The sequence below is a fragment of the Arvicola amphibius genome, chromosome 12 (assembly GCF_903992535.2).
Source record: "Arvicola amphibius chromosome 12, mArvAmp1.2, whole genome shotgun sequence".
Classification (NCBI taxonomy): Eukaryota; Metazoa; Chordata; class Mammalia; order Rodentia; family Cricetidae; genus Arvicola; species Arvicola amphibius.
Window position 1 is genome coordinate 80,315,701 of NC_052058.2, and position 26,100 is coordinate 80,341,800.

At 34.4% G+C, this 26,100-nt stretch overlaps 1 protein-coding gene across 1 annotated transcript in view; it reads left to right on the forward strand.

Annotated features, from left to right (window-relative positions):
- The first annotated feature begins 586 nt into the window (after nucleotides 1-586).
- Nucleotides 587-26,100, forward strand: part of LOC119827250 (complement factor H-like) — a 52,304-nt gene continuing 26,790 nt past the window's right edge. The window contains exons 1-5 of the mRNA XM_038348710.2: nucleotides 587-759; nucleotides 13,254-13,427; nucleotides 17,352-17,555; nucleotides 23,117-23,299; nucleotides 24,960-25,136. Of these exons, the coding sequence (XP_038204638.1) occupies nucleotides 687-759; nucleotides 13,254-13,427; nucleotides 17,352-17,555; nucleotides 23,117-23,299; nucleotides 24,960-25,136 (811 nt within the window). The 5' untranslated portion in view covers nucleotides 587-686. The remainder of the gene's footprint in view (nucleotides 760-13,253; nucleotides 13,428-17,351; nucleotides 17,556-23,116; nucleotides 23,300-24,959; nucleotides 25,137-26,100) is intronic.

Below are 26,100 nucleotides of genomic sequence, written 5' to 3' on the forward strand. Positions count from 1 at the left end.
ACCAAAGGCCAGTTCCTCCCCAGAAGATGATCAAGGACACAGTTACAGGATATTTAAAAACTAAAACCAACTAACACACACACAAATAATAGGCAAGAGATGCACACGCTTTTGAGTTTTTGGTTAGGCTTATCTTACAGTATTCAAAATATTATAAACTAGTGCTATTGACTGTATTTGATTATCCCCCAAAAGGAAAAAGATTAGTTCATATTGTTGAAGATACAATTACTTCGTCATTGACTTAAAGCACCCTGAACTAGAGCTGCCCTGAAAGTCTCCTCTTTGAGAATTAGCATTCATGGTATCAAACATCACCTTGTCGGTCTCAAAAAAGAGAATCAGCCAACAGTCCTTGCCCAGCTATGATACCTAGAAGAAGACAAAAAAAATAATCTTTTATCTTCATTTCTTAATAACTTGATTTTATATTGATACTGATTGAATAGGATACTGGCACAAATAAATTGAATGATATTTTATTGTTAAATAACTGTAAAATGATTAACTTAGAGTATTAATGTGTAAACAAGATTAAACATTGTTTATTTTGCTTCTCCTTCTGTGACCTTTGATATTTACCAAACTAGCTGCTGGTAATACAGTGAAATTGAAAGTCATGAACAGTACTGTTAATGACAAGATTACCAGAAACCCCACTACTGGAGACCTCTAAGATTTAAAAAATGGGATGGTCTAGCATATTGCTCTTAGGCAATGTTCTAATCCTATGGCTCTATACTGCCAAAGGAGAAAAAGGTAAGTGGAAAAAAATTTGATTCCTGTAGTTTCTAGTCAAATGTGTTTATCTGCTGTATGTACATGAGAATATTTTTAATTCATTTTAATTTTTAATATAATATTACAAACTGAAAATAAACTATCAAATGTTTTAAGTGAAGACAGAAAACATTTTGAATGATAAAATACAACCTATTTATGGAAATAGCTTCTGATAATCAGTAAGAGAAAAATTGAATGACAGGGGATTTTCCCTGTTTTCTAAACTACAAATTGTGAATAGCCTCTAAATATAATTTTGAGAGAAAAAAATTCATTTTTAAAATGTGTAAATTTTAAACATAGTAAGATAAATTATCAAAATGAACTTATAATTAAATTAAACAAAACCACTGGCCAGGGAAAAGCTCCTGACAGACTTTAAACACCTCTGAGTCTGTGTAAGGTTGATTTCATCTTCACAGATTTCATAACTTTTAACTTCCTAGTCATTAAAATGACTAACTTTTTCTTGTTCAATTAAATCATCATTCATCAAATATAAGTATTTTTAATAAGAAAATAAGGATTACTGTTACTTTTGTTATAAACCACCAAAGTGCCAAAAAATTGCTCATTTCTGATCTCTCCAATGTATGTTGAAAGTAGGAGATTATGATACCTCTGTATTAACATTGTGTCTAAAAAAGATTTATTAGCTTTCCCTTAATGCTTCATAAAGTCAACACATAAATCCACTAAACCCACAGAATCACAAATAATGATTTAAACAAGGTATAGGATTGTGGAATTTAGTCATTGTGCTTGACCCTGTTTTCAGGAAGTCTTTTTTTTTTTTTGGTTTTTTGAGACAGGGTTTCTCTGCAGCTTTAGAGCCTGTCCTGGAGCTAGCTCTTGTAGACCAGGCTGGTCTCGAACTCACAGAGATCCGCCTGCCTCTGCCTCCCGAGTGCTGGGATTAAAGGCGTGCACCACCACCGCCCGGCAGGAAGTCTTTATTTCTATTTGTGGTCAAATTTTGTAACATTATTTCAGAAATTGAAACTCATTTTGTTGTGCTATGACTTTTCATTTTTAGTTGTAATCATGAGTAAGCATTCCTCTAAAAATAAAAAATCCATCCTGCCAAATGACAGAAAATTTTTCTTTCAAATTTTCAAGATTATATTACAATTATATTTATTCTGTTCTTTTTTCCTTTCTAACCATCCTATATTTTCCTCCTTGTTCTCTGACTCATAGTCTCTTTTTTCATTGTTTCTACATACATGTATGTATATTTATTCTTATATATACATATGTATATGTGTATATATTTTATAGACATATATTATGTAACATACACATATAACTATGTAATATGTATATTTATATATTTTTATGCACACCCTGCTCAGTCTATTCAATTGACTGTAAATACTGTATATCTGGTATTCAGCACAGTCTTGATAATGACTTACTATATGTAGTCCCACTTTTCCTTTTGAACTGAGTTTACAACATGTACAGGAAGAAAAGTAAAAGAATAAATAGCAAGTACAAGGTACATAAAAAAATGACCGACAGACACACAGACAGAAAAACATTATTGCAGGCTCCAGATGTCCTGCATTAATCATGTAAGGTAGCAAATTTAGGGCACTTATCTGGACTTCACCTCTGAGAGTCCCCTTGAAGTGACTGGTAAGTAATAGAACAAACAGCAACAAATAGAGATCATATGAACAAATGAGATGCTTATAATTTCCAGCAGAAAATAACTAAAATAGTTAAAATAGTAAACTGAAGTTTCCAAATGTTCACCATTCCCACTTCATGATAAACTTTCTTTGGCCAGTCTCTCAATTTTTCTGTTTTCCTGGGAATTCAAATGGGGAACTCTTGCTGGCTGACTCAGATATGATTCCTCAATTTCTGTTGGATATCTCCAAGAAAATTGATGCTGTTATTTTTATGATATTGTTGTTTATTACTTAAAAGCTTTGTGCACTTGGACATTTCTTTGTTTTTTGGTATTCTCTGCAGCCAGTTTGATGATGATTTACCAGTCTTCTCACTTGCCTGTCTGTCTGTCGGTCTATCATCCATCTTTCTATTCTTTAAATGTATTCTTTTTCTTTTTATGAAAAAGAGATTCTTTTCCCATGCAATAGATCTTGGTTACATTTTTCTTCTGCCTCTACTACTCCAAGTTCCTCCCCAGTTCCCTCCCCCACCAAATTCACACCCTTTTTGTCTCTCATTAGAAAAAGAGGAGGATTCTAAAAGTTAAGATCAAAATATAACCAAATAAATATAATACAGTAAAACAAAAGTATTACACTGATTTTGGACAAGGCAATGCAACAGAAGAATAAGAGCCCAAAAGAGGACCTGTGTTTAATGTTTCAGTCTATGATTTCATATGTGTTTTTTATTTATTTTTATTGAACTCTACATTTTTCTCTGCTTTCTTCCCTGCCTTTCCCCTTCCCTTAAACCCTCTCCCAAGGTCCCCATGCTCATTCTCCAAATTTACTCAGAAGAACTTGTCTTTTTTTACTTCCCATTTAGATTAGATCTATGTATATCTCTTTTAGGGTCCTCATTCCTGTTTAGGTTCTCTGGGACTGTGATTTGTACACTGGTTTTCTTTGCTTTATTTTAAAAATCTCTTATGAGTGAGTCCATATGATAATTATCTTCTGTGTCTGGGTTACCTCACTCAAAATGATGCTTTCTAGCTCCATCATTTGCCTGTAAATTTCAAGATGTCATTATTTTTCTCTGCTGTGTAGTCCTCCATTGTATAAATGTATCACATTTCCCTTAATCATAATTTGGTCCAGAGGCATTTAGATTGTTTCCAGGCTCTGGCTGAGATTAAAAAAAAAAGCTGCTATGAACATAGTTGAGCACATGTGCTTGTGGCAAGATTGGGCATCTTTTAAGTATATGCACAAAAGTGGTATTACTGAGTCTTGAAGGTTGTTTCCTAATTTTCTGAGGAATCACCACTCAGACATCCAAAGGGTTGTACCAGCTTGCCCTCCCACCAGCAATACAGGAATGTTCCCTTAACCCCATAATCTCTACAGCATAAGTTGTTATCAGTGTTTTTGATCTTGACCATTCTTACAGGTGCAAGATGGCATCTCAGAGTTGTTTTGATTTGCATTTCTCTGATGACTAAGGATGTTGAGCATTTTCTTAAGTGTCTTTAAGCCATTTTAGATTCCTCTGTTGAGACTTCTCTGTTTAGGTCTGTACTCCATCTTTTATTGGATTATTTGTTTTTTGTTTTTGTTTTAGTTTTTTTTTTTTTTTGATGACCAATTTCTTGGGTTTTTTGTATATTTTGGAGATCAGACCTCTGCCTGATGTGGGGTTGGTGAAGATCTTTTCCCACTCTGTAGGCTGTCATTTTGTTTTGTTGACCATGTATTTTGCTTTACAGAAGTTTCAGGAGGTCCCATTTATTAATTGTTTCTCTCAGTGTCTGTGCTACTGGGGTTATATTTAGGAAGTGGTCTCCTGTGCCAACGCATTCAAGTGTACTTCCAACTTTCTCTTGTATGAGGTTCAGTGTGTCTGGCTTTATGTTGAGGTCTTTGATCCTACTACAGAGCTACAGTACTGAAAACAGCCTGGTATTGGCATAAAAACAGACAGGAGGATCAATGGAACCAAACTGAAGGCCAGGATATTAATCCACACACCTTGGAACACCTGAATTTTGACAAAGAAGCAAAAAAATCAAATGGAAAAAATAAAGCATATTTAACAAATGGTGCTGACAGAACTGGTTGTCAACCTGTAGAAGAATGAAAATAGATCCATATCTATCACCATGCACAAAACTCAAGTCCAAGTGGATTAAAGATCTCAATATCAATCTGAACACACTGAACCTGATTTTATCACTCTTTTATTTAGGAACAATAGTATTTGGTTTTATCTTAGGTCTCCGGGCTATCTACCCTCTCTGGTTATCCAAGCAGTGCCGATATGAAATTCATCTCCAGAAGTGGTCTTTAAGTCAAATCAGGCATTTTTGGTTAGTCCTAAAAGTGGCATGTCTCTCTCATTTTCTCTCCCTCTGTGCCTATCTCTCTGTCTCTGTCTATCTCTCTCTCTCTCTCTCTCTCTCTCTCTCTCTCTCTGTGTGTGTGTGTGTGTGTGTGTGTCTGTATAAGTTTATAAAATGTCTGGTTTTTGATATTTGTAATTGTTCCCATTTGCTGCAGGAGGAAGGTTCTCTGATAATTGCTGAATAAGGCACTGATCTACCAGTATAACAGAATACCATTCGAAATCATTTTATTACTCTAAGAACTGTATATTTGGTTTTACCTTTTCTCTCTGGGATATCTAGTCTCTGGCTCTTGTCATCCAGAAGTGTTGGTATGAGTTCCATCTCAGGTAGTGGTCTTTATGTAAAATTAGACATTGTTTGGTGACTCCTAAAAGTGGCATGCCACTATTGCCACTGCATAATTTGCAGGTAGGACAGTATTGTATATTAAAGGTTTTGTGTTTGGGATAGTGTATATGTTTTTCTTTTGATATCCTGGAGTGTAATTTCCTCTACCAAAGTCAATAAAACATAGGCATGCAGGTTTTATGTAGGCGATAGCTTGTCGTCTCCATGATCAGTGAGTGGTGTGGGTGTTACCTTCACCAACGGTGCCTTTTCATCAGTTTGGGGAGAGGAACCTATCGCCTTAACAACAGCTTGGGTTGTTAGGGACTTTCCATGGGACCCACTAGTCCAACAACTCAGTTGGATGTAAACCAATCCCACAACTGAAGCTTCCCTGGGTGACAAGAAATGGGACTCCAGCCATACAATTTGGGAACTTCATCAGGATCATACACATATCTTTTAGGACGATTGCAGTACAGTAAATATCCATACCACCCTTCAAATACCCCTCAAATTTAGCTGTCTCTCCTTGCATTCCATTCCCTTCCTACCTGATCCTCCATTTGAGTTGACCCTGGCCCCAATTTCACCCATAAAATTTATTCTATTTTCCCTTAAAAGGAAATCCATGTGTTCCCCATAATCTTTTTCTCTATACTGAATCTATATGGATCTACATATTATATCTTGATTATTATCACGTAATGACTAATACCTACATATTAGTGAATACATACTATATTTATCTTTCTGGTTTATAAAAACATGTTGGAATTTTGATGGGGATTGCATAGAAACTATATATTCCTTTTGGTAGGTTATTAATCCTACTTATCCATGAGCATGGTAATCTTTCCTGTTTTGATATCTTCTTCAATTTCTTTCTTCAAAGACTTGAGGATTTATCATACAAGTCTTTCACTTGTATGGTTATATACCCCAGAATATTTTATATCATTTGAAGCTATTGTGATCAGTTTGCTCTGTGATTTCTCTATGTGTCCATTTTATCAAGTGTGTATATATATATATATATATATATATATATATATATATATATTTCTTTAGGTTCTCTAAGTTTTTGAAGTATTGGTTTCATATATATATATGCTTTTTAGTTAATTTTATACAGCTTCTTTGCTGAAATTGTTTATCATCTGTAGGATTTCCCCCAGTGGATTTTTTAGTCACGTATGTATACTATGATACCATTTGCAAAGAAAGATACTTTGACTTCTTTCTGATTGGTACCCCCTTGATCTACTTCAGTTGTCTTACTACTCTAGCTAAGACTTCAAGCACTGTATTGAATACATATAGAGAAAGTGCACAAACTCTTCTTGTTCCTGATTTAACAGAATTGCTGCTCTACTTAAATTAAAGCTAGCTAGGGATTTGATGTTATTTGCCTTTATTAGGCTGATTTATGTCCCCTTTATTCATAATCTCAGAAATTAGATTTTTTAAGAAATTATTTTTCAACTAGTGAGATAATCACATGGTTTCTTTTAGTTAATTTATATAGTAGATTGTAATTATTAACCTACATATGTTCAACATCCCTGTCTGGGATGAAGCCTGCTTGATCACACTGGGTGATTTTTAGATGTTATTGGAATAGATTTACAAGTACTTTATTGAGTATTTTTGCATCTATGTTCAGAAGGAAAACTGGTTTGTAATCCTCTTTCTTTATTGAATCTTTGTGTGGTTTGGGTTTCAGGGTAACTGTGGCCTCGTTAAATGAATTGGACAGTTTTCCTTTTATGGAACAATTGGAGAAGTTTTAGTCTTAACTCTTCTTTGAAAGTCAGGCACACTACTATGCTAAAACACTCTGGCTCTGGGCCTCTGGCTTGTCCGATTTTAATGAATTTTCTATTTCCTTTTGGGTTAGATGTTTATTTAAATTGTTTGCCTGATCTGGATTTAACTTTGGTATCCATTTCTTTAGGTTCTCTAAGTTTTTGAAGTATTGGTTTTATCTGGACTTCCTTGTTGTCTACTGTTCTCTCCAACTTTACATTAATGATTTTGCTAATTTTGATGTTCTCTCTTTCCTTTTTACCAATTTGGCCAAGGTTTTTACTACTTTCAGATTTTCTCAAAATACAAACCCTTTGTTTCATCGATGCTTTGTAATCTTCTCTTTGTTTCTATTTGATTGATACCAGCCCTGAGTAGATGGCAAGAAATAATCAAATTTAATATCTACTCCATTTTGAGGAGATTTTCTTCTTTGATCTAGAACTTTGAGTTGTATTGTTAAGTAAGCAGTATGATATCTCTCTATGTTTGTTTGGTATTTGTTTTTTGTTTAATGTACTCAGTGCTATAAACTTCAGTCTTTCCTCTTAGCACTGCTTTAATTGTGTCCCATAAGTTGGGTGCACTGTGTTTCTATTTTCTTTGTATTCTAGAAAGTCTTTAAATTCATTCTCTATTTCTATCTTGACATATTTTTCCTTCAGTAGGGAGTTGTTTAGTTTCCATGAGTTTTAAGTTTTCTGTTGTTAAGATCCAGCTTTAATCCATGGTAGTTTGATAGAATGAAGGGGGTTATATCCATTTTCTTATATCTGTTGAGAATTTGTGTCTATGTATGTGGTCAGTTTTGGAGAAAGTTCTATGAGTTACAGGGGAGTAAAAGTATATTCTATTATATTTGGGTAAAATGTTCTTTAGTTACCCAATAAGTCTGTTTGTATTATAACACTTGTTATCTCTAGCAATTTTCTATTTAAGTTTTGTCTGGATGAACTATCTATTGCTGAGAATGGGGTTTTGAAGTCTCCCACTATCAGTGTGTGAGGATCATTATGTGACTTAAGTTGTACTATTTTTCCTTTTACAACCTATGGTGCCCTTTTGTTTGAGGCAGAAACATTAAGAACTGAAAAGCCATCTTAATGAAGTTTTCCTTTAATGAGTTTGTACTGTCTTTCCCTATCTCTTCTGATTAGTTTTGATTTGAAGTCATTTTGTAGATATTAAAATGTCTACACAACTTTGCCTCTGAGGTCCATTTGCTTGGACTATCATCTTATAACCTTTGACCCTTAGAAATGTCTATACTTGATGCTGAGGTGTGTTGCTTGGTTGCAGCAGAAGTATGGATACTGTTTTTTATATTCATTCAGTTAGTCTGTGTCTTATTATGGGGAAACTAGACCATGACATTGAGAGGTGTCAGTAAACAATGGTTTTTTTTTTATTTTCTATTATTTGTGTTTTGGTGGTGATGGTGTGTATGTGTTTCTTTCCTTCTTTTGATTTTGATGTGCTGAGATTATTTATTTCTCATTATCATGCTAGAACTGAGCTGATAACTGAGATGGGCTAAAGTATATTATGCAATACCTATTTTTTTTTCAGAAACCAACTTATACTTTGATGGTTAACAAAGGCTATATGGGTAAAATTCTTATGAGTTCAACATGTATGCAATCTCAAATACAAGCCCCACATCTAAAAAGAAACAAATTTTCCAGAGAGGCATATAAAGGATAGCTTAAACATTTAATTGAATAACAAGAGCAAGAAGACAAAGGAAGGAAATCTGAAGGAAACTAAGGAAATTCACTCCTCTCTGCTGTACTAGAAAGGAGCATGGAAACACATTCTAAGAACAATTCTATGTTTTGAAAAAATAGAGGTCACAAGACTCTTGTCTTGTTTACTTGGGGTGTTCTCACAAGCATTAAGAATTCTCCTCACAGATAACCATTTCTAGACTGCGTTCCAGAAAATTTCCTGATTTCATTGTTGTAATTAACCTCTTCAAGTTGTAGTTTTCATTTTTAAACCCTCTATTGAACTGTATTTGGAAATAGATCTTATTTAAATTCAGTTTGCCATGGAAATACTTATATACCTCTATTGTGACTGAAAATTTTGCTTGGAATATTAGTCTGGGATGATATCTAGGGTCTCAAATACTCTGAATCACATTTGTCCTAGCCCTTTTGACTTTTAGAGTCTCTATTGAGAAGTTGACTATAATTCTAATAAGTCTGATTTCATATTTTACTTGGTCTTTTTCCCTTGCAGGTTTTAATATTCTTCCTTGCTCCTTGTGCAGCATTTAGATTATTATATGCTAAGGGGACTTTCTCTTTTGATTTAAAATTTTTGGTTTTCTGTATGATTTTTGTAATTTTATAGTAATCCTCTTTAGGTTAGGAAATATTTCTTCTATGATATTGTTGAAAATATTTTCTATAACTTTGACCTATGTCTTGCCTTTTCCTTATTCCTATTATCGTTATATTTGGTCTTATCACGGTGTTCTAGTTTTCTTCATGTTTTTGTCAGAAGATTTTAGATTTCACATGTTTTGATGTGCCCATTTCTATTATTCTGTCTTCAATGTCTGAGATTCTCCATTCCATCTTTTGGATTCTGTTAGTGAAACCTCTGCAGTTCCTATTCAAATTCCAAATTTTTTTATTTAAAAAATTCCCTCATTTTGGGGGGTTTCCATTTTCAGGTCTTAAAAAGTTTTATTAATTTTTTTCCTTTCACTTTATTAATGTTTTCAAGGATTTCCTTATTTTTTCATTTTCTCTTTAAAATTCTCTATTCTATTCATTCAGTTTTAAAAGATATTTTTCTTCTGGTTCAGTATGTTGTAAAACTAAGAGTCTATTGTGGTAGGGTTGTGGGGCTAGTGGAGATATATTGTGCTAGCAGTTATGTATTGTGCTTTTTCTGTCACCTAGGATGTGAGATTTTGAAGAATATAGGAGCAGGTGCTAATTTCTGGTATTGCCTTTGTTCGGTGCATTTTTATTTCTTCGTTTCTGTTTCTTTTCTGGATTTTAGGATAGTGTGATTGCTATCCGTTGCTTGTTTGGAAAATTTCTGTGAACCTGATAGCTATAGCCACTGGGAATTCTAGGTATAATATGTTTCTAGATATATGGAAAAGACACTTAGAATTGAGAATAGATTAGGGATATAAGGGGTTCACAAGAGGGAGAAAAGCAGAGTGTTGCACCAGGATCTACTTATATAGTCCCCTTGGAATGGGGGCAAATAGTGAAGACAGGTCACCCCCAGAAGGTCTACTATAGAGCTGGGGATAAAACCAGGAGATTTAGAGAAAGCTGAAGATCTATAATTAGCTTACTTGCTTGACTAGCAGGAGTGGCCGGTGGGTTAGCAGGGATTGCCTGCTGTAGTTGGGGTTGAGATAAAGCAATGAAGGGAGAGCAGGAAGTTAGATAGGGAAGGTATATGGGATCCACTAGAGATGTGGTGGATGGAAGCTGCCACATATGTTCTGCTGCAGAGCTGTAGATGAGACTCGGTGATTATATTTGGAGAAACAGAAAATGTGAAGATCTATAGTCAGCCTACTTGCTTTCATAAGAAGAATGACATGAGGATTAACAGGGAGTGCATGCAGGAGTCTTAAGGACTTCCATAGGACACCCAGTATGGAAGCTATGAGGGGAAGATTTACTGGATTCACAGGTGATGGGGAGAAAAGCTCACATAGGTAGTATATGACTACTGTTTTCCATAGCTTGGGGTGAGACTTGGACATGGAATCTGGAGCAAAGGAGATAGTAGTGGTTGTGAGAGTATTCAGTTGTCTTGTTTTCTTGGCCTAATCATATGCTGTGTTCCAGGGAATGCCTGCTAGTGTTGAAGGATGAGAAAATAGATCATAGGATATGTGGAGAGAAGAGTGTTGGAGGAGAAGATCTTTGTGATCCATTGGGAATGGGCCCAAAAGGAAAGGGAGACCAGAACAGATGATCTGCTACAGAACTAGGGATAGGACTGGGAGCCTGGATTTGGAGAAGTGAAGTGATGTCCTTGAACTCCTGATCTTCATTCTTCTACATTTTTGAGGCCATGAAATGAGATTGCATCCTGACACTGTGCCTGGCTTTTACAGCTACGCTTTTGAGCTAAATCACATGGGGGTATAGTCTCTGGAACACAGCACATTCAATATCTGAGACCTGGGATGACAGCACAGAAAGAGAAGAAGAGCAAGCCAGCACTAGCTGCCCTGGCTCTCCAACCAGAGCAAGAAGAGACTTACACGTACAGAGGAAAGACTGCAAAGAGAATCCTGAATGAGGTGGCTAGGATGACTCAATGGGCAAAGACACAGACCCTCAGTCTGACGAGGGAGGAAGTGAAAGAGTTCAAGCAAGAAAAGAAGGCGTCAAAGCTTCTTATTTGCAGACAACATGATTTTCTATCTGAAAGACTCCAGCGCTCTACAAAGAAGTTTCTACAGCTGACAAACACTTTGAACAAAGCAACGAGATACAAAATTAATATATGAAAATCAGTAGACTTCCTATATGCAAATGAAAAACATATTCAAGAAAAACTTAGGAAATTTTTGCCTATCACAATAGCCTCAAAAATTAGAATAAAGTATATTAAACTAATTAACCAAAAAAGCAAAAAGCTTGCAAAATGTAAAAATGAATGGGAAGAAAGAAATCTAAAAAGACATTAAAAGATGGTATGACCTTCATTCTCAATGATTTGGCAGGATTAAGAGATATAGAACATATAGAATATAAAGAATTTAAAATTATAAACTATGTATCAAATGTTTAGAAAATTCTTGAAACTAAATTAAAATTAAAAGGAAGCTATAAGAAATTTGTGTGTCTTTGTATGTATTTGTAAGCCTTCTTTTAATATAAATATGTGATGTTTTCTGAAGTAAAATCATACTTTATGAAAAAATTAATACCATTATTTAAAATATTAATTATTTAAATATAAGAACATGAAAAGAACAATATTAAGTATGAACATGTTAATACAATGAACAATATAGCATTTCAATATTAAGCTACATGTATGACTCAATATGATTCATTCATGTTTTTGAAGTTCCAGTTAAAATTATGAATATGTTGTTATCATATTGGTTATTAACAAATATCTCTAATCCACTTCTCTGGTGAAATGTAAGAATAACTTGACTGATCTTCTTCAGGTTTCTGAATTCCTTTTGTTATTTTGTCCAAGATACCCTCTGACTTCTTCTATAGTTATTTTAATTAATAGAAAGTAAATTCACTTATCAAGTAGTTAATTTATGATAGAAGTGTTTTCATTTTGAACCTTCACCTGGCATTGGATGGAGAAAATGACAGAACCCCACATAGAAGCACCGGATTGAGCTCCCAAGGTCCTGATGAGGAGCAAAAGGAGGGAGATCATGAGCAAGGAAGTCAGGACAGTGAGGAGTGCGTTTACCCATTGAGACGGTGGAACAGATCTAACAGGAGACCACCAAGTCCAGTTGGAATGGGACTGATGGAACAGGGGACCAAACCGGACTCTCTGAATGTGAGTGACGGTGGAGGAGGACTGAGAAACCAAGGACAACGGCGATGAGCATGAACTCTACAGCATGGATGGGCTCACTGTGAGCCTTGTCAGTTTGGTTGCTCACCTTCCTGGACTTAGGGGGAGCTGGGAGGACCTTGGACTTAACATAGTGAAGGGAACCCTGATGGCTCTTTGTCTTGGAGAGGGGCGGAGTGGGGGTATAGGTGGAAGGGAGGGAAGGGAAGGGGTAGGAGGAGGGGAGGAGATGGAAATTTTTAATTAAAAAATGAGAAAACAAAGAAAAACATCAAGTAAAAATAAGTGAAGATTACACTATATTTTTCTTCTAGGTGTAATATATAGTTTTCTCATAAGGTAGTTTTCCTCTGTAGGTCAGAGGACACATTTACTTCAAAAAGAAAGGGGTGTGAAGTCTTCACAACTATTCAGATGTAAAAGTCTACAAATATCAATACATAAACTCAAGGAGAGTCAATTTGGTAATGTAAATCAGAGAATTAGAAAGCAGAAGAAATTGTTACTGTTTTATATGGTGACAGTATTGCCGGTTATAAAATTATGAAGAGAGAAGAATATCATAAAGGTACAAATACACCAGGCAGGGAGAGAGGAAGCCTGACTGATATTCCAAAAATAATTTTACAGTTATCTGTACAAGTAAATAATATAAAATAATAATATAGTAGTAAATGAAACTTTGCCATTTCGTTTTCATATTCTTAAATTTAGTGTGATGAAATAATTCTTACTTATAAATGATTATTTATAGAAATAACATGCAGACCTCCTTCTATTGAAAATGGTGACTACTCACCTAAAAGGATCAAACACAGAGCTGATGATGTAATCAGATACAGATGTGAAGATGGCTTCTATCCTGCAACCCGGGAAACTGTTGCAAAGTGTACGAGTACTGGCTGGATCCCTGCTCCAAGATGTAGCTGTAAGTTTATTCACATCTTTAAAACCTATAATCCTGAAATCACACTTTTAAAAAGACACAGATGGAGGAGATACGTTAATAGCAAATATTTTACTTTTTGCTTGTGTACAACCCTTAGAAATATTCTACTTTGCAAAGTAAGTATTTTAGTTAATATTAAACTTAAAGTAATATTAATATTTAAGATATTTATTTAAAGTCTTAGATATTTTATTTAAATAAAGACTTTTATTATTATTTATAAAAATGCAATTTAAAAAGATACTTAATTTACTTCTACTCAAATTTATGTATATGTACATATACAGTTTTCTAATTAAACTTTTTCAAAGATTTTCAGCAAATCATTGGATATGAACATTGTCATGTAAGACCTACTTTTAGTTACTTTGTATCACAGAATATATATATATATATATGTAAGAAATATATTAGACATATATAAATAAAAATATTATGAAACAAGTTTACTTTGTAGATAATCTTTGTTGTCTCCCCATTTCTATGCTCCAAGTTTGAGGATGACTTGGCTACTGTCTCTGAATGACTGTGGACCTGTCAGTCATTCAGCACTGGCTGTCAGTCATCAGGAGCATTTGCTGGGCATTAGGCCCTATGTCCAACACGTCTCTCAAACAAGGCTTTGGCAAAAGGCCTCAGTTCCTTATCAGAAAAGTGTCTGCATGTATTACTTGATGACAGCTAACTTGCTCTAAAGTTACTGTGGCAGCAAAGTACCAGTCTATGATCTACTTACACACAATTGTGTTTGGCATGGTAGTTCTTCATGTTCTAAGGCCAACTCACACATGAAGACGGAAATTGTATTTCCCTCTTTGGATACAATTTCTTTGAAGGACTTCAGCGTCTTCTTAAGACACATGTAGCACAGTGTCAGTAGAGTCAGGAGTATTTTATTTCTGGTATACTTTCTTCATTCTTTCAGGTTTTTGCCTATCTGAATCTTTCTTTCTATATAGCAGTATGTGGTGTGTGTGTGTGTGTGTGTGTGTGAGAGAGAGAGAGAGAGAGAGAGAGAGAGAGAGAGAGAGAGAGAGAGAGAGAGAGAGAGAGAGAGAGAGAGAAAGGAGTCACCACCAAGGGTCTCTTTCTTGTCATCTTTTCGGTTTTGTCAATATTACTAATGTTAATAACTTAGAACAAGGATTTATTCAGTTTTTGTGACTCCCATCACTTTAGACCTGAAACAGGGAGAGTCAAGGAGTGAGTGCTAAGGCAAAGATGCTTGCCTCTTGTCCACCAGAAAAAAAATAACTAGAAAGGAATAGCCAACATCCAAATATCCCTTCAAAGGCACAACCCTAGTGCCCTAAGCTACTTAAACTAGATCAGCCGTTCCTGAACTATATACCATTTCCCAATAGGAGAGAAACTTAGGAGCCAAGTTTCTAACTGATACAAGATTTTGTAAAATATATCAGATCCAAGTAATATAAGAAACTATTTTCAGTAAGAAATATAAGAGAATTATAAAGAAAGCATTTAATAATTTTTATATTTTAATCTTTAAAAATTTGGTTTTTTTGACAGTTTCTTAAATGTGTATTATACTCTGGATATTCTATCTCCTCACGTTTCCTTACATCCCCCTTCTCCAACAACAACATTCTATCCTTGCTTATGCTTTCCCAAGATTCATAAGTTTGAGTTTTGATGTATTATGTATTTGCTTTAACCAAGGCATATTCATAACATCAAATCAAAACTGTCTTTTGGAATGTGGTTTACTCATTAATGGGTAGGTACAGACCTCAGTGCACTAACACGGCTTTTTCATGAACTTGTCAGCATGAGACCTTACTTCACTCAAGCCTCAATGCTTAAAACCCATTCTTAAGCAGACTCAGTGCAGGAATCTGTGGGTTTTGAGACTTTATTATTATATGTCAGTATACAGCACAGATGATATGTCACAGTCATGATCACTACATCTAGATCTTAGCATGATTGTGCCCCTTCTTTATGTTGTCAGAACCATGGATGGGATGGTGTAAATGACTTGTTTACTACTGAGCACAAAACTCTCACTATTCCCAATATCTTTTATATTATTAAATCTATAGGTTCATTGTAGTTTAATGTAAAACAGATACTTTTATAATTAATGTTGACACTGTATATTTTCTATAAATACAAATATTTTAGAGGATTGTTCAGTAGTCAAATTATCTTGCTACAGAATAATTTATCCCTAGATTTTTAATGCTTTTATTGATTTTATTGAGCTATGCATTTACTCTGCTCCCCTCCCTTCCTTTCCCCTCCTTTTCTATCCTCTCCCATGGTCTCCATGTTCCCAATTTACTGAGGAAATCTTGTCTTTTTCTACTTCCCATGTAGATTAGATCTATCTATGTCTCTCTTATGGTCCTCATTATTGTCTAGGTTCTCTGGGATTGTGAATTGTAGAGTGGTTTTATTTGCTTTATTTTAAAAGTCATTATGGGTGAGTACATATGACTTTTGTCTTTCTGGGTCTGAGTTACCTCACCCAATATGATATTTCTAAATCCATCCATTTGCCTGAAAATCTTAAAATGTCATTATTTTTTTCTGTTGTATATAGTACTCCATCATGTAAATGTACCACATTTTTCTTATCCATTATTCAGTCAAGGGGCATTTACGTTGTTTCCAGGTTCTGGCTATGACAAACAATGAACATATTTGCTATGAACATAGTTGAGCACATGTCCTTGTAGTTCAATTGAGCATTCTTTGTTTATATACCCAAAAGTGGTATAACTGGGTGTTGAGGAAGGTTGTTTCCTAATTTTCTGAGAAATCACCAAACTGATATCCAAAGGGGCTCTACCAGCTTGCACTCCCACCAGCAATGCAGGAGTGTTCCCTTTACCGCACATCCTTTCCAGCATAAGTTGTAATCAGTGTTTTTGATTTGGCCATTCTTACAGGTGTAAGATGGAATCTCAGAGTTGTTTTGATTTGCATTTCTCTGATGGCTAAGGAAGTTGAACATTTCCTGAAGTGTCTTTCAGCCATTTTAGATTCCTCTGTTGAGAGCTCTCTGTTTAGGTCTGTACCCCATTATTTTATTAAATTATTTGTTCTTTTAATCACCAATTTCTTGAGTTCTTTGTATATTTTGGAGATATACCCTCTGTCTGATGTGGGCTTGATGAAGATCTTTTCCCATTCTCTAGGCTGCTATTTTGTCTTGTTGATCGTGTCATTAGCTTTACAGAAGCTTCTAAGTTTCAGGAGGTCCCATTTATGAATTGTTTCTCTCTGTGTCTGTGCTACTGGGATCATGTTTAGGAAGTGTTTGCCTGTACCAATGTTATTACCTGCTTGCTATGGGTTAAATTTATTAACCATGTATAAGATTTTGAGATTTCATGAAAATTTTCTCTTTTAAAACAAAAAAAGAATGACAAAGCCATTGGAAATTTGTGTGCTTTTGTTAAATATTTGTTGGAATTATTATAACATATTGGATGGGGTTTCCTGGGGTAGAATCACCCTCCATGTAAAAAATTAATGTTATTCTGATAATAACATATTATTTCTTTATAAAGAAGAACATAAAAGGAAAGATTTAAACAATTCATATAAACTTGTAAATACAATGAACAATATAGCACATAAATATGAATTTATAATAGCTCACTATAATGTAATCACATTATCCTTCTGTTCAAATTCAAGTTATAAATCAGCAGTCATCATATTGGTTATTAAATATCCCTGACTCACTTCTCTGGTGATCTGGAAGGGATAACTTGATCTCATGAATAGGATATTCTCACATACTGCAGTTGTCTGAGTTCCATCTGTCTCCTTCTCCCAGACACTCTCTAGACATAGTTATTTTGATAAAAAGCAATTAATTATTCAAATGGTTTGTGCCTGAGCATTTTCTGTTTTTTTTTCTATTGCAAGGGAAACCTTGTAATTTTCCACGAATCAAAAATGGAGGTCTAAATAATGAAGAGAACCACGGATTCTATAGGTACTACTTCCCAACACTTAGAGGAATGAAGTTCAGTTATTACTGCAAAAGAGGATTTTTGACTCCTTCAGGGACAAAGAGGGACTACATTCGCTGCACTGCACAAGGTTGGGAGCCTGCAGTTCCATGCCTCAGTAAGTCAATGTCTATATTAAATCATGTTTAATTCCAACAATGAGTGGAAAGGAAGAGTACATGCGTAATTATATGTAAATTCCTCATGACAAAAATAAGACCAGCAGAAGATTTTATGAGCAAAGAAAGACTCTTTGTGAGCAGCTCTTCATGAAATGCAGATCAAAAACAGGGACTATGAGAATGACTTGATGGCTTGCACATTTCATTTATAAAAATTAAGAAAAGTTGCACTCTTTTAAACATTGAGTATAGGTTTTATTTTGAATGTCACACATGTACTAAATATTGTAAAGGTAAGCTTTAATTTAGTTTTTTGAATAAATGAATGTTTTGATGTTTTTAATTTATCATCTTATGGTTCTTAGGACAATGAGGTTTGCATTATGTAGAAAATGGGCAATTTTTACAACAGACAGAAAACTACATACAGGACCAGTATGTTAGAGTCCAGTGTTACTCTGGCTACAGTCTTCCAAATGGTCAGGAAACAGTTACATGTACAGAGGCTGGTCTCCTCAACACAAATGCATCTGTGATAGTAAGTAACAAGCTCTGATATCACAAGAAACACTTGACTTCCCATCTCATCTATATTACCTGTGGCAAAATGCTTCTTTTCAAGAGCATATATGAGAAAATTTGTATATAGCAAAGTAAACACATCTAGTAAACATTAGACCATAATACAACAAAACATTGAGTAAAATGTGTTTAATTTATGGTACTATAAACTTTGAAATCACTTTTTTATTTTACTCAAAACAATATGTGACTATAGTTTAAAATTAAACAAATAATATGATAATAGCTATATACATCATTCATATATTCAAGCAGTACCCTGCCATTTTAAAGTACTGACAATTGTCTCTGGATTCTCTGTGATGTGTAACAGGGAAAGGAATTCTGGGACACTGTGCATTATCTTGTTTTTACATTTTCTTCAAAATCTGTACTAATATATGTCTGTGTCAAGTTTTTCATGGTCCATATGTTTGAAAATGAGTGCAGGATGTCACATTTTATTTTCACAAATAAATGTTAATAAATATTACAATACGATACTGTTGATATGCATTTTTTAATTATGATTTGGGTTTCCAAAAAGCAGTCCTAGGTTAATATAGAGGTAATAATTTTAGTTTTTCAAATGCAATTCTTTTTCTAATTCATACATTTGTAATTAGTTGGCTGGAATATTAAAAATTCTAAAAACCAGTCTGTTTTAGTTGTATATATCACAATTGTGTTCTTTGTTTATTTCCGTCAGCTTCCTTTAAATAACCTTTTAAGATTTGATTGATATTATCTTGAATTTTCAAAACAAATTTGAAATAATTAGTCATATAATAATATTGAGTTTTATACATCTAAATGTGATATGCCTTTAAATGTTTAATCTGGTTTTGAATTTTTGTCAAATGCTTTCTCTTACACTGTTTGGTGTAAGTGGGAGTTTCTATCCTGCCAGCAACTCCCAAATACTCAGTAACTGCTTCCCAAATTACCACACAGAGATTTATATTAATAATAAATGCTCAGTTGGTAGCTCAGGCTTATTACTAACCTGCTCTTATATTTAAACCAACCCATAATTCTTAACTATGTGTAGCCATGTGGCTTGGTACTTTTTCTCAATGTGGCATTCTCATCTTGTTTCTTCTGCATCTAATTGGTGACTCCTGATTCTGCCCTCCTTCCTATCATTCTGTTTGGTTTGCCTGCCTAACTCCTGCCCAATTATCAGCCCTTCAGCTTTTTATTAGCCAATGAAAGTAATACATATTCATAGTGTAGAAAACAATTGATCCATGCAATTTTGCTAATGAGAAACTTAGCTTTATTCGTTTTTAGATAGCTTGGTCATTGTCTTACATAGGATTTCTATTGCTATAAAGGGACATCATGATCATAGAAATTCTTATAAAGAAAAACATTTCTTAGGGTGACTCACAATTTCAGAGGTTTAGTCCATTATCATCATAGTGGGACATGGCAGCATGAAGGCAGATATGGTGTTGGAGAACTAGCTGAGAGTCCTACATGTTGTAAACAACAGGAAGTGGTTTGAGTATCACACTGAGGGAAGGTAGGGGAAAAAGAGACCACAAAGCCCACTCCCACAGTAGCATATTTCTTCCAATAAGTTTACACCTACTTCAGAAAGGCCTCTCCCCCTATAGAGCGAATCCCTTCTGGGGTCATATTCTTTTTTTTCAAATCACCATATGCTACTTCCTGGCCTCCAAAGGCTTAAAGACATATCATAATACAAAAATGCATTCATACCAACTTCAAAAGTCCCTATAGTCTATAACTTGATGTGGGAGGGTCTTCTGTTTTGTGTTACTTTCATTGGTTAATAAAGACACTGCCTTGGGCTTTTAATAGGACAGAAAATTAGGTAGGCAGAGTAGACAGAACAGAATTGTGGGAGAAAAAAAGCAGAGTCAGGCAGACACCACAGGCAGTCGCCATGCCTCTCCTCTCCGAGACAGACACAGGTTAAGATCTCTCCTGGTAAGCGACCACCTTGTGGTGCTACACAGATTACTAAATATGGGTTAAAGCAAGATGTGAGAATTACCCAATAAGAGGCTGAAACTAATGGGCCATGCAGTGTTTAAATGAATACAGTTTCCCTGTAGATGTTATAGAGTTCCTAAAGAGTTCAAACTTGTTCTAGTTTGGTAGGGTTGTATTCATAAAGCACACTCGTTTGTCAATGTCATTGATCTGAACACTAAATATGTATGGACTTAACTGATTCTTGAATAAAAATCATTTTTCAAAGATGAGTCCTTAGAAGTGAGCATAATCATTTACTGTTGCCTGCAACATGTAGGACTCCCAGCTACTTCTCAAGCACCATGTTTGCCGATATGCTGCCATATCCCACCATGATGATAACGGACTAAACTTTTGAAACTGTATGAGAGACACCTCAATTAAATGCTTCCATTTATAAGAGTTGCTATGATCATTCTGACTCTTCACGGCAAAAGAAGCACTAATTCAGACAGAAGTTGGTACCAGGGACTGGGGTACTGCTGTAATAAGCCTAACCATATGTTTGTTTGGAGCAATTTAGACTTTTGTTCTTTGGGTTAGGAAAGCTTAATCACTGCTTAAAGGGTCATACTAGTAGAAGCATGGAAGACAGTGGTACTAAAAGTTATATAAACTGTGGAGAGCTGGCTCCCTTTACTATGTTTTGGAACAGTATTGTATATCCTGTGCCATAATATACAGGAAGAATGTGATTTTAAGTAAGTTTGAGACAGTTATTGTAGTGTGGAGGCGGGCTGCGTCCTGCTATCCGGCTAGCTTTATTCCTAATATCCTTTAAATCCCTAGGAAATATTCTCATAGCCACACACCTGCCATAGTTCTAATTTATTTGATTTCATTTCTAGATATCTATCTAAAGGTATTTATAAATTAAATACAATGACTTATGTTTAATTTTCATAAGTAGCTCAAAAACTGTCATAATTATAAAACCCAAAATTTAATTAAAATTATATAGTTTAATTATTACATATGTATGTGAAGATATATCTTTACATAATAGAAGTTAGTTACTATACATCTCCTAACATTGGAGTTAGAGACCAACCTGGTCAACAAGAGCTACTTCCAGGACAGGCTCCAAAGCTAGAGAGAAACCCTGTCTCGAAAAACCAAAAAAAGAAAGAACGGAAGAAAGAAAGGAAGGAAGGAAGGAAGGAAGGAAGGAAGGAAGGAAGGAAGGAAGGAAGGAAGGAAGGGAAAGAAAGAAAGAAAGAAAGAAAGAAAGAAAGAAAGAAAGAAAGAAAGAAAGAAAGAAAGAAAGAAAGAAAGAAAGAAAGAAACTATCAGTAGTATCAGGAGGGCCACACAGTTCCTTCTGCATACTGAAATCTGAGTTTGCCCATGTTTAATTTCTATACACCATACACTCTTATACTGCCATACAAAAGGGGGAAGAAGGCAAAAGACCGGGGTCTTTCTAGAGGATGAAGGTAATCAAAAGAATCAATTCTTCCACCCTCCCAGTTTGATTATCTCACAATGTTGGTGTTCTGGAAATTATTTACCTTACTATTTGGGATGGTTTTTTTATCTCCTGTTCTTCTGCATCACATCATTTTATATTGTGTTGCTCTATGCTGACATATGGCCAAAGAAGCTAGAGGATAGCTGTGGAGATCTGGAGAGTTCTACTTTAGTTCTACTTTCTCTTGTCTTTGCTTTGTTATGCCACAGGTTTCAGTAGCACAAACCTCTTTGAAAAGAGTGATGTTTGTTATTAAAATATCCAACTTTTTTCCTGACTGGGTTCTTTCTCACTATGTTATTTTCTGGAAAATTCCTCCATTTATAAAGCCAACTTGATAATGAACCTCATTAATTTATTGATACCTATGAAATTTTAGTCCAGTACTCTTTGTCTTCCTATAGCTGACATTGGCGGTTTTCAGTTATAAACCTCTGTTTCTTTGTTTTTTTTTTTTTATGTCTGACACTCTGCTTTTTTTTAAATTTATAATTTTATTACCTTTCTTTACAGGATCATACAACTTCCTTACTTTTCCTTGTCTGGATTCTGCTTGATCTCCCTTTGTTTTTTTAGGTTTTCAAAATTTGAATTTATGTTGCTATTTACTTTTTTCTAAGTATAAAAATTGAAAAAAAATATTAAATTTTTTTCTTTATTCTTTTTCATCTGTTTCATGATGTTCCTATCTCTTCACTACTTAGTGTTACCTCCCAATGTTTGATCTTATGTTTTCAGTAAGATTTAAAATAGTTAACATTTTCTTCTTTCATTTCCATAAACAAGCAAATATGTGTACTGGAAGAAATATAGTAACTGGAAGAAGTATACTTTTATACAGTCCCTTTATGTTAATTTTTATGTAATATACCTTTATCTAGTTTATTTCACTTTGAAATGTTACTAACATAAAAATGAAATTAATAAATTTACTTTTACACTTTTAAGTTCAGTTTCACATTTGAGTAGGCAACATCTTGGCATGAGAACACTGAATAAATGTATTATTTGTTCTAAACTTCTTTGAACTTTGAACATCCATTGTTTTTTAGGCATGCAGTTAGGAGGACATTTCAAATTCTTTTAACAAGAGTCTGTAACAGCTATGTATTTTCCGAGATCTTCACCCAAATAAAGGAAATCTACTTAGGTAAATGTCTATGTATCAAAGAGAGACAATTTACTCTCACCTTTTAAAAAAAAGTACAAGAAAAATTTAAAAATTAAAAAATAATATATTTTCAAGAGTGTGACATTATGAAGGATTATGGATATACTTGGATAAAACATAATATTTATGAGTGAACTAAACCTTGCTTTTATAGAAAAAAATTCTGACAGTATTATTGTGTATTTTTAAAACTATGATTTCCTCTCTTTTGCATAGTAATGTGAATGGTTTTGATTAACCAGGACTTCACACATAGATGTTAATGGCTATTTTTAATATTTTTTATATTGTGAATCTTTAAGCTACTGTGCTTTCACTAATGCTTTTCTTGTTCTTTTCCCTTTCAGAAGCATGTTCAAAGTCAGATATAGAAATTGAGAATGGTTTTTTTTCTGAATCTGATCTTGCATATCATCTAAATAAAACAACACAGTATAAGTGCAAACAGGGATATGTAACCGCAAATGGGAAAACATCAGGACCAATTACTTGTCTACAAAACGGATGGTCATCTCAACCTTCATGCATTAGTGAGTACTTCAATATAATGCTGCCATTATACTGGTGTATAAGAGTTCAGGATTTTTTTTTCTTTTATGTGGCTCACGTTATTTCATTCGAAAGATAAGTTTTTAACTTCAAGAAAAAGTATGCACAACTATTTGTTTTCCTTTATAACTCCTTCCTGTATGGTAGTATTTCAGTTTATTTTGCCTTTCAATGCCTCAAAATATATAATTTTAAATCTAGTGAAAGATTCTTTGATTTAGCCGGGCGGTGGTGGCGCACGCCTTTAATCCCAGCACTCGGGAGGCAGAGGCAGGCGGATCTCTGTAAGTTCGAGGCCAGCCTGGTCTACAAGAGCTAGTTCCAGGACAGGCTCTAAAAAAGCTGCAGAGAAACCCTGTCTCGAAAAACCAAAAAAAAAAAAAAAAAAAAAAAAAAAAAAAAAAGATTCTTTGATTTACTGCCTTTTTAAAAAAGTGTTCTGACTTGAATGTCAAGGCCTTAGCTTCTAGATGTAAGGTGAAGATTCTAATGAATACTATCTCCATGTTCTAAACCCCAGAATATGTAATAATGTTAAAATATGTATTTAACACTATCATTGAAGGTCCATGTAGAACATTTTTCTCTTAGAAAATGTCCCCAAATAACTTGATATTGGAAAGAAAGAAAGGACTCCAGGTAGCAGCAAATCATGCTGTTTTGGAATTTTTCCTTGTCTTAGATTTTATGAAGATTTTTTTAAAGAATAATATTTAGTTCATTTGGATATATACATAAAAATGATATTGCTGGGTCTTAAGGAAGGTTGTTTCCTATTTTTCTGAGAAATCGCCATATAAAAATCCAAAGGGGCTGTACCAGCTCACACACCCACCAGCAATACAGGAGTGTTCCTTTTACCCCACACTAAATTCAGCCTAAGTTATCGTCAGTTTTTGATCTTGGCCATTCTTAACATGTGTAGGATGGAATCTCAAAGTTGTTTTGATTTGCATTTTTCTGATGACTAAGGATGTTGAAAATTCAGCTTATCTTATCAGAAAGCTAGCCAGTGATATTTTTAAAGAATATTCAACATACCTTAAATGAAAAGGCAATTTAGGATAGCCTCTAATTCCTTAATTCTTCATTATTTAAATTTATTGCATTTTTACAGGATCTTGATAAAGGAAAGGCAATTAAGATTATTCCCATGTAATATTCATTTATATTAAATTACAATTAAGAAGACTTTATTGGATTTTCTTATTATGGAAGAGATAACTTTTGCTGTAATACAATAAATGCATCTGTACTAAATTCAACTAATCAACTTTTCTATATTTTCTGAATCACTTTAGCTATTAAATATGTGACCTGAATTCACAAAATGCTATTATACCTCACTAAAAAAACCACACAGGCACTTATGATAAATATAAAAAAACTGAGCTGAGAAACTATGTTTAAAATAATATTTTACAAAAGCTTAGGTGACGTTTCATACGCAATACTGTAGTATAGTTTGCATTTTAATAATTGTTTCAGGAAAATTATTTACTGTTGCTCTTCTAAAATGTTTTTAGACAGTATTTAATATGCTATCATATATTGACATATGAATATTTTATTCCCATTGAAATTACTCAGATTATCCATTGGCACATTAGAAATGAAATCTTCCATTTTATTTTGCATTAGAGTCTTGTGATAGGCCTATATTTGAGAATGCTGGAACTCAAAGTAATAGCACATGGTTTAAACTCAATGACAAATTAGACTATGAATGCCATGTTGGATATGAAAACAGACATAAAGATACCAAAGGCTCCATAACTTGTAATTATGATGGATGGTCTGATAAACCCTCATGCTATGGTGAGTACTATTTTCTATTGAATTTTTAAAAATAAAACTAAATATTTATTTGTTAATTTAAAATAAATTTCCTAGAATATTTCTTCTTGTTTAATGTAACCTGTGAGAAACGAAAAAAGAAGGCCAAAGGTGATCGTATCTGCTTTTACTATTTCAGCACATTCATCCACTTATCCTGTGTGCGCATGCGTGCATGTGTGTGTCTATGGAGGTGTGGACACTGAATAAAAGAATGAGGACATGACGGCTCTTAGGTATGGGTGGAAGAGAAGGTTTATTGTAGATATGAGGGAGAGCATAGCCAGGGGTGTATAAAAGGGTCCAGTCTGAGCCAGGCACTGAGAGTTGTAAGAGAGCAAGACAGGAAAAGAAGAGAAAGGGAGCAAGGATTCTACCTGGAAACCCAGAAACCCAGAGACAAAGAGACAGCATAGCCAAAATGGCTGGGTTATATATGAAAGAGTAGCTGGGACAGAAGCAGTAAAACCTAGTATCTGGAGAGGATGGGGATAAGGGGTGTGGTGGGAAGCACTGAGAGGAGCAAGGCCTCTGTAACAAGTATTGGTGATGTCAACATCTGCTTTGATATGTTAAGTAGGCATCTCAGCTCGGCATTCTTCTTGAGTTTGAGAACTAACATGTACCACATTGCATAAGTAGATGTCAGAGAGCCTGTGATAGGCATCTACCTGTCTTCATCTTGGACTTCCAGGGATTGAAACTAGGTCACCAGACTTGGATGCCAGCATTGACTCTGACTGAACCATTTCACCGCCCTGATAATCTATTTTAAAATAATACTTTTTTCAGGTGTTGATGCCACATGCTTGTGATTCCAGCATTTAGGAGCCAGGCACAGGAGGGTTTACATTTGAGGACATGTTGGGATACATAGTGAGTCTATGTTCCAAAATAAGAAAACTAACGAACAAAATGGGTTAAGGATTCCTTTGTATGACCGGTG